The 15,470-nt window shown below is 37.9% G+C and overlaps 1 protein-coding gene across 11 annotated transcripts in view; it reads right to left on the bottom strand.

Annotated features, from left to right (window-relative positions):
• ZMYND8 (zinc finger MYND-type containing 8) overlaps positions 1–15,470 on the bottom strand; it is a 63,834-nt gene that overhangs the window by 35,001 nt on the left and 13,363 nt on the right. For 9 of the 11 annotated variants that reach the window (XR_006171055.1, XM_042832291.1, XM_042832290.1 and 6 more), the window contains exon 2: positions 7,137–7,207. Coding sequence is in view for 10 of the 11 variants with exons in the window: in XM_042832291.1 (XP_042688225.1) it covers positions 7,137–7,207 (71 nt within the window). In the remaining variant the exon portion in view is untranslated. Of the gene's footprint in view, positions 1–7,136; positions 7,208–14,716; positions 14,815–15,470 lie in introns of those variants that run through there. The other 2 variants (XM_042832293.1, XM_042832297.1) reach the window with 1 other exon arrangement.

Raw genomic sequence — 15,470 nt, 5'->3', positions numbered from 1 at the left:
CTCTCCATACTGCAAACAACATCCTCAAAGTACTTGCAAGGACCTATTAGCTCGAGTTTCCTCAGTATAACTCACTGAATAGTCTTCAGCATTTATTTCCATTTACATAAGTACACAGGCACAGCTGAAACCAGGAGAGTAACAGATTACAGCTTTCTGCCCTTTGGCTTCTATTTCTTACTTTCAGGCACAAAACTGCCACCAGAGGAGCACACCAGTTTGCTTTTAGCAATTCGATCTATTTGGGGATTACGAAGAAGATGCCAGTGACACTGAATGTGGTACATGAGCTCTGAAATGCAAAAGGAAAATTGAGTGTAAAGTTTACGTTATAGGCTTGCTTCCATCAAGTGATGATTTCTTACTTTTAAATGATGTCTTATCCTGAGCTGCCTCATTTGGGCCAGGAAGAGTTAAACTGCTGTATACTAAATGAGAACTGAACTGCATTTCAGTCATAAATCCAAACCACACTTTAACTGGAAAGAGGTACTGATTCAATACTGATTAAACCAAACTAAACATGATCCCACAAAAACATGTGTTAGATTAACTGATTTTGAAAACTACTTACATTAAACCAGTGTAAGTTTCTCCTGTGGCTCAAGCCTGAGAATGTCAGGGATTTGCATATACATGAGTGAGAACTCAAACATCACAAACTGACCTGAATTACATATTTGACTTTCTTTTTAACTGGCAAGTTATTGAAATGGCCAGAGATTTTCTGAAGGCAATATAACTGAGGGGGGAAAAAAAAAAAAGAAAAAAAGAATAGACAAGACAACAGCAATGCAAAGGTGGTGTTTTCTTTCAGGTTTAGTCATGCTGGTGGAAGAATCTAAGGCCTATAACTGTCACTGTTGCAAATCTACCAATCTGCAAGGGAACTAATACTATGAACAGTTTTTAATTCAGCTTAGATAACACAGAATGTCAGTACCTACTTAAATAGAGTTACTTTAACTAGAATTGAAAACTATAAAGAATGCCCCTGTGTTGTATTTTTGCAAGAATGGCCTCACTTTGGAGTGCATCCCTCCACGGCAGTTCATTGCCAATTGCTACATATCTCTGGCTTCTCCTTGCTTCTTCCAGGAAACCTCTGTCACACACTGAGCACATCAACTCAAACCAAACTTTTCATCAATGAGCATCAATTGTGCACCCATCTTTTCTACTTGAAAAGGCAAGGATCAGACGGCAGTAACTCAGCACTCAGAAAAAAATGCTCCATATATTAAATGAAGGGCATTAAAGAAAAATAATGAATTAACATTTCATTAAAATTGTGATAAATTTAATTGTACTATTGAATTAATGTGCCAAGCAATCTTATTCCACTTATTGATTTTTGATTAAGTAATTTTGTCTTAATATTACTTAAATATCACTGCTAGTGCAAGTGAGAAAATGGATACCTGAAAAAACCCTTTAAATTCTAATTAAAAGCTATCTGTTCATGACTAGCTTATTATTAATTTTTCTGTGTTACCAGTATTAGTGTAAGCAATTATGAATGTTCTTGCAAAACATCCATCATGGAATAAGAAGCTAACCTGAGCTTCACCTAGGGTTTAAAAATAATTGTTTGACTGTGCCACCATGCAACTACAGGATGAGCAATTGCTCCTGCCAGGAGAAGACTGGACTTCTAAACACTCCATCACTTCTCCCTTCTTTCTTCCTCTTCAAAAGCTCTGAATTAATGTATTCTAAATGGTGTTGAAGTAAATCAATCAAGTATTCTGAGAGAAAAAGGAGCAACATCACTCCAAGTCATCATCCTTACAGTCTGATTTGGTAGAAGGCTCAATTACTGCTTTATATGGTTTCCACAAGTATGAAGACTTTCATTTATACATATTTTTTTATTATCCTGAACAGTTGCTAACAGATTTATGATTGCTCAAATCCACTATTATCCTATATCAAGCTCAATTAACTACAAAACACTTAACAAAATGATGGATAACTCTTTTCGGACTTATATGCAAACTCTGAGGCATTTTAATCTTATGCCAGGGTTTTGAAATATGATGCAATTGCAATCAACCACTAAAGCCCTGTTTACATTCCAGGAACTTCAACTGGTACAATTAACTCAATTCAGTTGCTTAATGTAATAAATAACAGAGGTTAGCCATGGTTGTGTAAATCCTGATGAACTCCTACATTGCAATTGCAAGTACAAAAAGAGACTGCTACATGTTTCTTCAGTTTAGAGCTTTGGAAGACAGAGAGCAAGAAATACATGGCTACCTCTGGCAATGTAAGGGAGGTAAGCAGCTTATGAGCTACAGCCTGGCTGCAGGGGGACTTGCTGCCTCAAGGCACTCCTGTAGACCCTCAGAACTAGAGAAATAAGCCTCAGGCTGTACTGCTTTTCACTGCAGAAGTTTCAAATTACATTTCACATTGAGACAAGAACTTCATACTTGGTGTCACTGCACCAAAAGTTGAAACATTATACTATTATGAAACTAAAGATAAAAGTTTTCTAGAAATTTGGTTTTACTATTCATTTTGTATTTCTACTCACAATATCTGAACAATATCTTTACCACTGTGAGATGCCCTTAAGAGACAAGCCTTAATACAAACATGCCACATTACAAATGTTGTCCAAGTAAGAATTCTTACTGTTAAGTGTAGTAGTGTTTCAGTATATGATTTTATTATACAGCTAAGACCATCTAATGATGAGCTGGCATTGACAGGCACATCTGATCCTAGCAATGACATCTATTCAACTTCCTAGTAATCTGGTTCAGGGAGATAAGCAGGTAGAAAATTACTTCCACATCCAAATCCTTAACAGACTTAGAATCGAAGTGGCTAAGTGCCAGTACAGACGCAAAGGAAACATAATGAACACATGACTGATGATGGGAAGGAGGAAGTTAAAGAGCTCCTTTTTACTGGTCACTATTCAAGCAAACAAGAGCACTAGCTGAATTACATGAAACCTTCATGGAAGTCCACCTGCCACCACAGCTAACATCTACTGGGGGGTAAGAAAATAATCAAGCAAAAAAATATCCTCAGCCTGAAATTAAAAAGAAAAGTCTTCAAGTTAATAGTAGAAAAAAGCCCAATGAAGAGCCTACTGCTGTTTAGAGAGAACAAGCACGTGGAAAGACAGAACTACATCAGACAATAATTAAGCTGGTTACACTGCTCTGGGAACACAACCTGGAAACACTCAGGAAATCCTCCAGAAAGCCTTGAAAGCTCTATCTTGAAATATTTAATATACAAAGTTAAAAAGTAGTCCGTAGGGCTGGAACAGAAATACAAGATGTTTCTGTCAGAAACGTTCATGTATGATACGCAGAGGACAAAATATTACAATAATCTATTCCATGGCCTTTTTCCCTTGCTAAATAGCAATCTGCTTCTGCATTTGTTCTGGCTTTTTTGTTTGCTCGTTTGTTTTTTAGGACTTCTCTTATTCTCTTGAAGCCATTATTTTCTATTTCCTGTTCTCTGATGTCTTACACATGCTTGTTCTGATCAAGGCAGCAATGTATTTTAAAACCCTATCCTTACTGAAGCTGCCCATCCACAGCTTATTAGCATATCTAAATTAGAACAGTTAAACTACTACTCCCATTCTGCTCCCATTCCCCATGGAATGTCTGCTCCCATTCCCTTCTCAACTCCACCAGAGGTCTGCCTCAACACCTTCCCACAGAGAGGCACTTGTGTGTAATCATTAAATCAATCTGTTCACGATTAGACCAAAAAATACAGTACAAACTTCTCGACACTGCTACTGTGCAACAGCACAGTGCTAGCCTAAATAAGCACCAGCGCTAGCCTAAGAAGAGGGGTAGAAAAATGCAGATGGAGAGTCAGAGTGCATAGCTCTGACCACTGCTAGTGACTCACCTTTATGTATCACATTCTAAAGCATAAGAAGTCTCAGCTACAGTTTTAAGCTCTATTTTTCTTAGAGCCTAAGCCTATCTAAAAGCTGGCTGCCAAGCTCTACACTTCCTGCACCCAACTGGTATATTCTTGTCCTCTCTCTTACACCAGTGCTGGCAGCCTACCAAGCTATTGCAGCATACTAAGCTAGTAAAAAACTAAGCATGTTTTATGGTTCAGCTAGTTTCCTGCCAGCTTAACTATTGAAAGAAGTGGGTAAAACTGCAGCACTGAGCAGTCTGCCAAGCTTAGTCCGCCTTGAAATCACCACCTTACTTAAACCAATTCAAAAGGCTATGTTGACACTCCCTGTTTTCAGATTAAACAACGCATGTTTCAGTTTAGCTTAAGCTGAACTAGAATTCATTTATAACAAGTAAAGCTGAACTGTTTATTCTAAAGTATGTTTATGATGAAGTCTGCATTGAGCTATCTTTTTAATTAATTTAATTTAAGCAATTTAATTCAGTTTGGCACAACTGTCCCTACACATAGCCTCACATTAGCTATACAAACACACTGTAGCAGAGCAAGTTAAACTACAAACTTGCAGCATAACAGCTTCTTCAGGACAGCAGTGAAGTTGTACAACACCCGGGATTCAACTCCTGCTTCTCAGAGCATAATAATAAATAAATAAAGCAGGGCTCCGTGCTTCCCTTAAGGGCTTATCAATCCAAGATCAATTTCCTCATATACATCCTCTCAAAAACACACAAAGCAAAATTCTGAACAAGATTACAGAAACACTGTGACCCTATCACACCACCATTAAACCTTGCTGCATTTTTTCTACCCTACACAAAGTATAAAAGCAGTTCTTAAATTCTGCTTTCCGACTTTTCCTTTGCAGAAACGCTCCACTAAACTAAGAGGATCTTGTTTCAATCCATACAACAGAAGCCAAGGAAGATTCACTTCAGCAGGCTTGTAACATAGCCAGCTCTTGCACTAAGCAGATGACACTTAAGATCCACTCCCTCTTATTTTCTATGCAAACTTACAAATTCAAATATTATATAGTTCTACCACCAGTTCATCAATTAAGCTGGAAATACAATACAGCAAGATGGCTTACAGACAAATCTTAAGATTTCTTCACATCCCACATCATTTCTTCCCTGATAAAACAGCTGAAAGGGACCAGAGGTGGGCAATGGCTATTTTTCCCTTTAAAATAGCATTGACATGGCTTTTGCCCAACCTACAGTCCACATTTAACAAACCAACTAAATGAAAGGAGTGACTAGTTAAATAAATATCACATCCATTACTATTACTCAATTAAAACAACTTCCGTCAAGTTTTATCTTTCCTACGGTGATGTTTGGCCAACAAAGGCCTTTCAGATCAATCTCACTGATATTTAAGAGTCCTTCTGCATACACAACAGTGACTTCTGGCCACAGTAACAGGTTGGGCAAATCTAAACTAGCGTTATGTCTTTGTTTTACAAACCACTCTCCCTTCAATCACTACAGGAGCTTGCCCACGAGCTTGTTCAGGGAGTTGTACCAATAGAAACTCAGTATAAAACAAGCCTTCGTTTTTCTATTTTGAACTGATCCAAGCCCAAGCAATGGGAGCTGCAAGATGACGGGAATGAAAGATGAGACTGGAAGATGAAAGTCCATCCCTTTCAATAATCATGAGTTATTTAATCAGCTTAATTTCATTTTAACCCTACAAGGAAAGCAAAAGGTTCCTCGTGGGCTTAATTCATTAAATCAACACACCTTGAGGTCAGATCAGCACTCCAGTTAAGGTAAGAGAACTGAAACCTGCTGTATGGACCATACATCTGTTTCTGTGCTAAGTAAAGCGACAGTGTGATAATGCAGACATCCACATAAATATTATTAAACTCATAAAAATCTTCCAGATACTGAATTTCAGAATGACAAAAGAAACAATTTAGCTCATTTGATGTGTGTGAAATTTATATTATTATCATTAATATCTGGGTCAAAGGTGAACTAAGGTGAACTGAAGGTGAATTATGCCATGGGCAGCCAAATGCATCTAATAACTCCCCTTGCCTCCTATATCAGCTGGGATCTGACAAGCCCCACAAAGGAATAAAGTGGTGGGACCACAAAGCTGGGAGTAGAGAGGACCAGGAGATATCCTCTTTCCACAGTCATTGAAGAGAGAAGAAAAAAAAAAAAAAAAAAAAGTTGACTTTCTCCTAGCTTTGTCAACTGAAATATAGAAGTAAACATCAAAAACGGTCCAAGGATGGAGGCTGAAGCGCAAGACAATGAGCAAAGGGGAGAAGGGGGCAAAGGGAGTCAAAAGGAGTAAGCAAATCTCTTGTGAGCTGTCAGATGACAGAGATGAAATATACCACCTCATCTAATCCTACCAGAGAACTAAAAAAAAATTACTATCTGAAAGAACAAACATGACAGAAATGCAATGCATAAAAGCAACATAAATTGCTTGGCTTACCTGAAAGCCAAGTCTGCTGCAAGTACAAAAGGAGTGTGGACAGGCAGCTGGCATTCAACTACACTGAACGGTAGCAAGCAATCACGTGCAAGTATTTCATTGCAGGGCACTTTTGTTGCTCCAGTCCAAGTGACTGTGGCATTATTTAAACCAATAGAGATGTTTACATCTTTAAGTTTCTTTATACTTAGAGACAACAGCGTTTGCCTGTAGTAATTCATTCACAGAAAAAAGTTAAAAACCAGAGGGACAGAAATTCCCAGTCACCTGCAATACTACCAGATTTACTTCGGGTGGGGATAATGGAATGCATACATAAACATTTTTGAGACACACTGCTCAGTGAACCAATTTTTGTGCAAACAGAAACATTAGCGTTCTTCATTCTTAGGAAAATTAGGATTGGTCACTGTATGAAATACCACCTTCATATTATTAGTTTCTCCTATATTGCAAATCTTCAAGGGAAGCCATGGCAAGTAAGATGATACAGAAGGTTGATGTTCTTTCCAAGGACCTAAATTTACTTGTGCATAAATCAGAAATAACAATGGAGTGTGGGGGGTGGGTATGACATACAATGAAAACTAAGCAAAAATCAAAACACATTCCAAGATCCAACTGTCACTGTAAAAAAAACAGAGTGACTCTTCTCTCAAGTGCAGTTTCACCATAGATGGCACAGTTTTCTTTCCTAGTTTACAAATATTTTTCTCTGTTATGGAACATGTGAAATATTCCTTCTTACTCACCTTTGGATCGAGTGGAGATATCCATCCCCTCCACCACCTCCTGCTCTGCCTTTATTTCCTCTTCAGCCAAACTGCAGGAATCAAAAACGTGAATTAGAATAGTTTAGACTGTCTTATTCTCATATCTGACTTGAAATACAGAAATTCAACATGACTCTGTCAAACAGAACTACGTTAATATTTCTGACAAAATTTAAAGTGCTATTTGCCAGAGCTTACATGGACTAAAACATGGAGAGAAACAATCCTGATACACATGCATGCTGCACGTTACCTATTACGAAGGTAACACTTCCACACTAATGACAATCTAGTAACAAGTACTGAGGATTATGTCACTTTCTATACGACTGTACATAACAAACAAATAGGAATTGCATTCCTTGAAGCTCCTAACCTACAGCCTCTGTAAGCTGTGTGAACAGATTCCTGCTAATGTTTAAATGCTTGCCTGCAACAGTGAACAGATTTGCTGAAGTAACTAATTTAGCGACACAAAAGTTTGCAAAATTAGAAAGTAATGCACAGTTTTAAAAATCCTTTAAATTATTTACTAGTTTTTAAATGACTCTCTATAAAAGAAAATTTATAGAGAAAGAAAACTACTGGGAATAGAACTTCGTGAATTATTACCTATAATACAGAGTAAGCAGAACCAAGTTGTTACTATCGTTCAACCACACATCCTTATACAGACACTTCTAATTTAGTCCAGGTAGGATTAAATGATTAATTAGATGACAAAATACATATGACTTGGTGATATTCTACTTTCTTATATTGATATCATGCAGGAAAATATCTCAATAGATCTTGCTAATGAAAGCCATCTGAGAAAGCAATGTGGAAGAGACAAAAAAGGAGTGTTGGAGTTACACAGCAGTTTAGGAGATCTGACTACTACAGATGAATGAAAAAGAAAAATATGACATTGACTGAAGCAATCAACCAAGTTGAAAATCATTGACAAAAGCAGTTACGGTGCCTGAAGCAGGTATCACAGCTGTCCACTAACACAACCAAAGCACAACAGTCAAGCACAGCGTAAATCTTTCCCTCTGCAGTAACAACTCACTGTCTGGCATGTTAGTATGAGCTGCTGCAGATACCAGTTTACACAGATATGGCAGACTGTGAACTACTGCTGGTACAGAGCATTCTACCAGCTATCCTAGCTAAGGGACATCTATTTCTGCCATAGAGACCAGAAGGACAGCTGGAGACCTTTGTTTTAGCCACTATGGCTAAATCTGCCTAAGGCAGCTAAACAGAGCTTTGGAACTACGTAGAGAACTTGGGTTATATTTATAGCAGCAAAACTCTTCAGGCTAACAAACAGTTATATTAGCAGGAGTTCTGTTACTAGTCCGAGTTGAAGCAGTTTCCTAAAAAAAGCAAAACGTACCAGCAGGACTTTTTAGTCTGGCATTTGTCAAAACCACTTTGAATCAACTCTACCAGAGAGTTGGGCTGGAATTCCTTCCACACTCGTAAACAGTATAATTGTGTCAGCAAAAATTTGAAACACAAACGAACAGAGCTCAGTGTATGGAAGACCCGAACCTGAGAAGATCCATCAATTCCAGAAAACATTATTGTATATTTGTAGTTCATATATAGCAATAATTCACAAGTTCTATTAACTGGCTGTTCATTCCAGCAGCACAGAAAGGGAGCCACGTGACCAGAATTATGGTAAATGTACAGCACAGTTGACCACAGCACAATGCTTCTCAGATTTATTTTGCATGGACAGATTAAATGCATAGCATAGTTGACCATAATACAATGCTCACCAATTTACTATGCATGGGCAAATCAATTATACTGTGCATTTGTTACACCCTTTCCCAGAGGTCCTCCAGCAAAGAGGAGCTGGCAGTGTGTTGCAGACACCAAAACATTTCATGCACCACTTGCCTCTGCCCATTCTCTTTCCTAAGCAATGGGAAGGGATGGGCTCACAGGATGAGTTCATTGTTCTCTTCCCATGCTGCACTCTATTTTCTTCCCTTCCCCCTTTATAAAATCTTATTTTCATATCACCAAACTGTAATAAAAGAACACTTATTTAAAAAAATCACCTTGTAAATACGCATTAACACACACTAACTCCGTGAAAAGTGAAGTAGTTAGGGCAGCATGCATTACCTGTTCTTAAAATACAGATCCTGTTTCAGCAAATCAGACATACAATCTTGTAACAACTCAGCTTTAGGTCTAAAAGACCATCTTACACTAGTGGCTACTAAAAGGGAAGGTCTCAGCAACACCTGACTTGTGGTTACAGAAACCACATTAATTTTAATTGAATCAGTTCTATAGTCTAGCTCCCTGCACAGGTGGGTGCGCTGGAGAGAGGAAATGAGAGTGAATGGCATGTGGGGAAGGAGTGAAAAGTGACATACCCTTTTTGCAGTAACTCACACATTACGTTAAAACAGCCCAGACATTCCAGACTCATCTGAACATATTAAGTGTGTTTTGTTCATACCACACAACTCCAGGGAACACAATACAACAAGAGTAACAAAATAGTTGCTACAAGTGAGAATGACAAAGCCCAGAGTTGCGCATGAATACAATCTGAGAAATGAGCGTGGCAGATAGCACAGGAGCAGGAACTGTCCCTACATCCCTGTCCAGAGCAGCTTGGCAAGTTGCAGCTGATTGAAGACTCTTTACTCCTGCAGGCCCCAAACCAGTACTGCAGTCACGTGATTAACTTCACATCATGACAGGGTGTTATAGATCAAGACTCCTAAGATTTCTTCAGCTTGAAATTTGTCTCTTCCCATGAGAATATTTCAGGAAATTCAGCCAGATCACCTTTTAAAGAATTCTTTCAGTAGATCTAAAGACACAGGAAAAATAATCTGCATAAGCAGTCCCAAGATGAACCAAGAGCCTTGACTTGATACATCTCTAGTTCATCCTATAAAAGATGGGTCTGAAGCTTCTCCAAAGGTTTGAAATGTAAAAGTACCATCAGAAATGCACTCAGCACTTGACACAACAGTTATACCTTTGTTTCAGCAGTGGAGGTCAATATATCCTACCCACACAGCTGCACCCACTGTCCTTCAAACAGAACTAAAATAAAATTCAACAAATACGTTCATTGCTCCAAAAGTAATGCCTCCAATTTATTCCCATGGGAGCTACAACAGCTACAAAGAGCACAATAACACTATTTGATAGAGCAAACTCTCAGCTACAAAACACTATTTCTCAACAGCCATCACCCTTAGCTAGTCATCTTCACCAGCCACCAACAAGAGCCTGCACGCTGCGCTCATAATAATCTGCATAGTCATCCAGAATATGGCTTGTCTTCCATTTTGTTGTTACCACTGCTGAAATGCACCACCCCCCACCTCACTGTGCTCACATCCACTGCTTGGTGTCCATGAAGGATCAGCAGACATTGATGAATATCAATGGGTGCCACTTTTTCTGCACAGAGGAATCCAGGTGCACACCCGTTTCATACGCACTTCCATGCCAGATGTCATTTTGCCAGACTGTTTCTCTGCTGCCATCTATCACACAGCAACAAAATGCAATGGAATATTGGTGGGAAGGTTCAGCCTCTACTGCCATGCCACCAATGTCAAGCCTCTAACATCATAAAAAAGGAGGCATTACTTTCAGAGCAGGTCTCATGTATACTACAGTATGACAACTGACCCTTAGAGAAACAGACTGTATGTCCTTTTTCTCTACTACATTTAGCCACTCTCTTGTTTAAGAGCATCAGAAAATTACTGAGGTTATTTTGAAAAAAAAAAAAAACAAAAACTGAAGCATCAGAGAAGAGGATTTAAATAAATGTGTTACACATAGCTATAAAAGATACCTAAACTCAGCTCCTCAGCAGCACATCCCATTGTTTGACTTGATGCCATTTTTATAACTTGCCCAACATGACACTGAATGGGGGTAGTGATGGCTGAAACAGTAATCTTTCAAATATAAGTTTGTAAACACATGCAAAAATTCACAGCAAGTTTACAGTAACTTTTCTAAAGCTGACAGATTTTTTCACCTTTGCACCTGCCATTAACATCAGAATTATGCTGAAAATGCTGTAAGCAGTACTTTCAGACACAGAAACTCATCAGCCAATCAAATGCAGTAACTCATGAAACAGGTATTTTATTACCCATAGTGAAAATAGAACGAAAATTAAAAGCAACATCAAAATAAGTACAAACAAGCATCTATTTCTACATAAACAATAACTGTGTGATCAAGAGACCACCCTACACAGCTATATTTTGAAAAGATTTCATTTTTGCAGGGCTTAGAGCTGTTCTTTCAGCCAGCATGCATTGCTATCATGTACGTATATTAGGGATGCAACATCCTCAGGTCGCAGATCAGAAATGATACTTGTATGTTTGCAGTAAAGTAACTAGGTGAGTACAATAAATACCTTGTATTCTTCTGGAAGCTACTCTTGCTTCTTATTTAGGTGAGTGAACACCGAAGGAACACAGAGGAGCGTACTTTAAGAACACAATTGAAATTTAAGCTTTGCCAGTTTCACTGTCAATTGACCAGAACAGCAATTAATCATTTAAAGCTTCCCCACTTGTATTGACAAAACTTACTCTAAAAAAACCTCCTAAAATGTTAAGCTAATTTGTTTCATGCAAATTACATTAACATGTCTGAGAGGGGGGAAGGGGTGGAGGTTTTTCCTTCGGGGATAGCTGAGGACAGAAAGAAAAAAATAAAGGTTGCAAATACACAGGATTTAGTGTTAGTTCAGTAAAAACACAAGAAGAACTTAGCTGCACCATCTTCAAATATTCTACACTAGCCTGAAGAGGTTTTTGTTTTTGTTTTTGTTTTTCAAATCTAAATTAAATCCAGTTTTTCAAATTTCAGACAAACAAATAAAATACTGACTTTTCTGTTTAGGAAAATGATTCCTCCAGCAGTAGTTCTTATTTGGAAAAAAGAAGCACATACACAAAAATTTTTCAAGCTGTTCTAATCTATATAAACTACCAAGAGCAATTAAAAGTTGCAGATGAACTACTGCACCTTGACATTTAACCAAGAAAAACTGACAGATATGGAAAACCACTCAGAACAGCCAATGCCCACATTTACAGTCTAGATCTACATTAGGGAATAAACACATTAATTCAAGAATTATATACTTATGGAATTCCTTTTCCCTTTTAATCAATAGAAAATCAGCCAAAAAAAAAAAAAAGAAAAAGAAAAAGAAAAAAAAAAAAAAGATCACACTGATTTAAGACTGTAAGTACTAAAACTGAATTTCATCCTTAAGGTAATTCCTGTCTCTCCCATATCACATCCGTGAGCAGCATACCTAAATAATGATTTCAAAAAACTGCATTCAATAAAAATTTGAGAAAAAAATATTTGCATGCCATTGCTGAATAAATAGCAGCTTTGTATAAGCACTCACCTATAACAGTCTCTTACTCATCGGTAGCTATGCTATTTATGCAGGATTCTTAAAATGGCGTCTGACAGCACTGCACTGCCTCATTCCTGTACTGTAGTTAAAATGGTAGCAGTTTATTCAATAAACAGTAGTAACAGTATCTCTTGTTTAAACAGCAGTGCTATATTCGAAGCAAGCATCTAAAGATCAGAAATGGTAAAGTATGACAGAAGGACACCTGACATCCAAACGTTAACTGAAAAGGCACAAGACGGGGCTTTGTGAAGTCACAGGTTACTAAGGAAATCACTCCATTTTAGATTCGCTCTCCAGTTTGAGCCTCTCATATTTTATGTATCCTCCTGGAGAATCTCCTGCAAAATGCTACATTTCTACTGTGCAATTAAGATACACAAAATGTTTTCTCAGCTATCTACACACGGCAGCTTAAGCCAGTTACCTCAGCTATCGTGCAAAGCCAAAACACAGATATTTCAAGAACATTTACATTATTTTCAAAATCTTCCTGCTGTTCAGTGTATATTCAGAACAGTGCCACAAAAGAGAAAATCAGGGCTGGGAGGGAGACCCTTGGTGTCATGCAGTCCTCTGAAGACCACAAACACTATAGCTGAGCTGAGGCCCAAGCATGGCAACATTCATAGCTACAGATTTCAGAAGCTAAAAGCATAATTCAAGAATCAAATTTGAAAATAAATATTTATAGTGGCTGTATTATGAACATTAACATACTGCTACAACACAATATTCATCAATATAAACCACAGATGCCACAACATCTGAAGGGTTAACCCGAAAATGACAAATAAGCATCAAATAAGTAAAATCCAGTTTCTGTGCAGCCATTTCTAAATTAGACATTAACCCATGAATACAAGACATGTTTGTTGAAAAACACATTTAAAACATGCTTTCTGAACACAATTTCAAAGGCCTACTACAATGGCTTTCAGTTCGTGGTTTGCAGACCCCTCACAGCCAGTGTACTACCTCGAAGGGGGTTACAAACAGCAATTAAGTAAATCAATCCTGTTCTATTTGGCTTAAATCTACTACAAAGGGATTCATGTATTTATGGGAAAATGTTATGATTAACTTTCACAATATTAGGTGATTCAAGCTAATATCCTGAATTCCAGACAAAGAAGAGGGGAACTTTTACTAAAATTTATAACCCTTAAACCAGTAGTGCTGAACTGGCACCGTTATTATGGAAAATTGATTATCACCAATCACTTTTCAGCTACTGGACCCACATGACCAATTGGAAACAAAGCAAAAAGAAGAAAAAAAAGCCAAACAGCAACAACAAAGCAGAAATGATATCACAAAATGGAAGACAGGTCAGCAAGTACAGCCAATTGAAGTCCATGAACACTGATATCAAGAGCTAAATTTCTAATTCAGTTGGCCTGTTTCTAATTTTTGGGCTTGAAGTCCCTTTCAGTACATGCTCCCTCAGTACAATTGCAGGTCTTCCCCTAAATTTCAAAACTCCTGCCTGAAGAGAGAGGGGAAAACATCACATTCAGAGTGGTTTATATTCTGCTTTTTTTCACTCTCACTGTTAAGCAGCGTCATTTGTTTAAAGAAATCATTCATTTTTCCCTAGCGCTATTTAGCTTCCAACTAAAACAGTTTGCCTGGGAAGAATGAAGGAAGCATGGAGCTTTTAAAAAGCTACTGTTTTCATCATAGTTTATAGCCCAGATCACTCCTTTGTTTTTCTCCCACTGCATTCTTTGTCCAGCTAATTATAAAAGTAACAGGATGTTGGCACAAAATAATAATGGCTAATCGTGTTCGTCCTGGGCAATTCAATCTACTCGTTAGTAGCCTGAAAGTTTAAAGTGCAATTATAAAATTAACTGCTAGATACATTAGAATAGTGGCTATTTAGTGCAAGCTGAATAAAACTCAGCTAAATTGCTTCATGTATGCTCTGTCTAATTGTGATATTAACAAGATCCAGTCCTGTAAGATCTTGGGTAGAAAGAATAGGTGCTTCCCCCCCACACTCCCCATGACGACCACGTTAACAAAACCCCATATTCCATCTGTCCTGAACTGCAGAAAAACTGCACAGTGCTTCTTATTATGCAATCTATGAAAGTGAGTGATAACATCATACCTTGACAAAGCACCAAAAATACATGAAATTCTTCAGCTTGGCTGAAATTGCTTAACTTAGATGGAACAAAGATGGTAGAAATTTCCAGAAGGCCTTTCTCAGCCTTGCCACTGCAATTGTCAATCTTTAACCTACCCTCTGCTTCTATTGGCTCAAGCACTCCATGGAGCAGCGTGATTGGGCTGATCTGTAAAACAACACTGCTGTCTCTACCTTGCCTCAGACATCTTGCTGCAATGCAGACATTTATTTTTTTGTGAACTACAAAAGAATTATGTTCGAGTGATTAAAAATAGGGAACTTCAGCAGACTCACGATGCTACGTTTCATTCCACGCACAAGGACAGCTTATACAAATACGCCTCACTGTCAGCAACGTGTCTGGAGGTGCAGATTTGAAACAGATTCTAGTTTAACAAAACCTGTGGGAGCCATTTTAATACAAGCTTTTTGATTGCAGATCACTTACTCCTGCTTCCTCATATTAAACAAATATTATGTTGTGCAATTCCTGAGACCGAGAGTAAACTGCTAATGTGCACAACCTACTGTTAGGAAAATTATCTCCCAGTGTAATTTCTGTTTTTAGCAAACGAAGAACAAAAAAACGAAGTAACATCTTAGCTGCGTTAGCATCTTTGCGTATGCTGAAAAATGCATTCAAGTTGCACACAAAACTGCTATTACATGAAACTCAGTGGTACAGCACAGCAGTGTTTCAGGTTGCAAATTGAACTATAGACACTTACAATGT

This window comes from Centrocercus urophasianus, unplaced genomic scaffold, assembly GCF_019232065.1.
Source record: "Centrocercus urophasianus isolate 14NV4802_14NV808 unplaced genomic scaffold, USGS_Curo_1.0 seq_38, whole genome shotgun sequence".
Taxonomy (NCBI): Eukaryota; Metazoa; Chordata; class Aves; order Galliformes; family Phasianidae; genus Centrocercus; species Centrocercus urophasianus.
The sequence above is the reverse complement of the archived record's forward strand: the minus strand, read 5'-3'. Positions and strand labels throughout refer to the sequence as shown.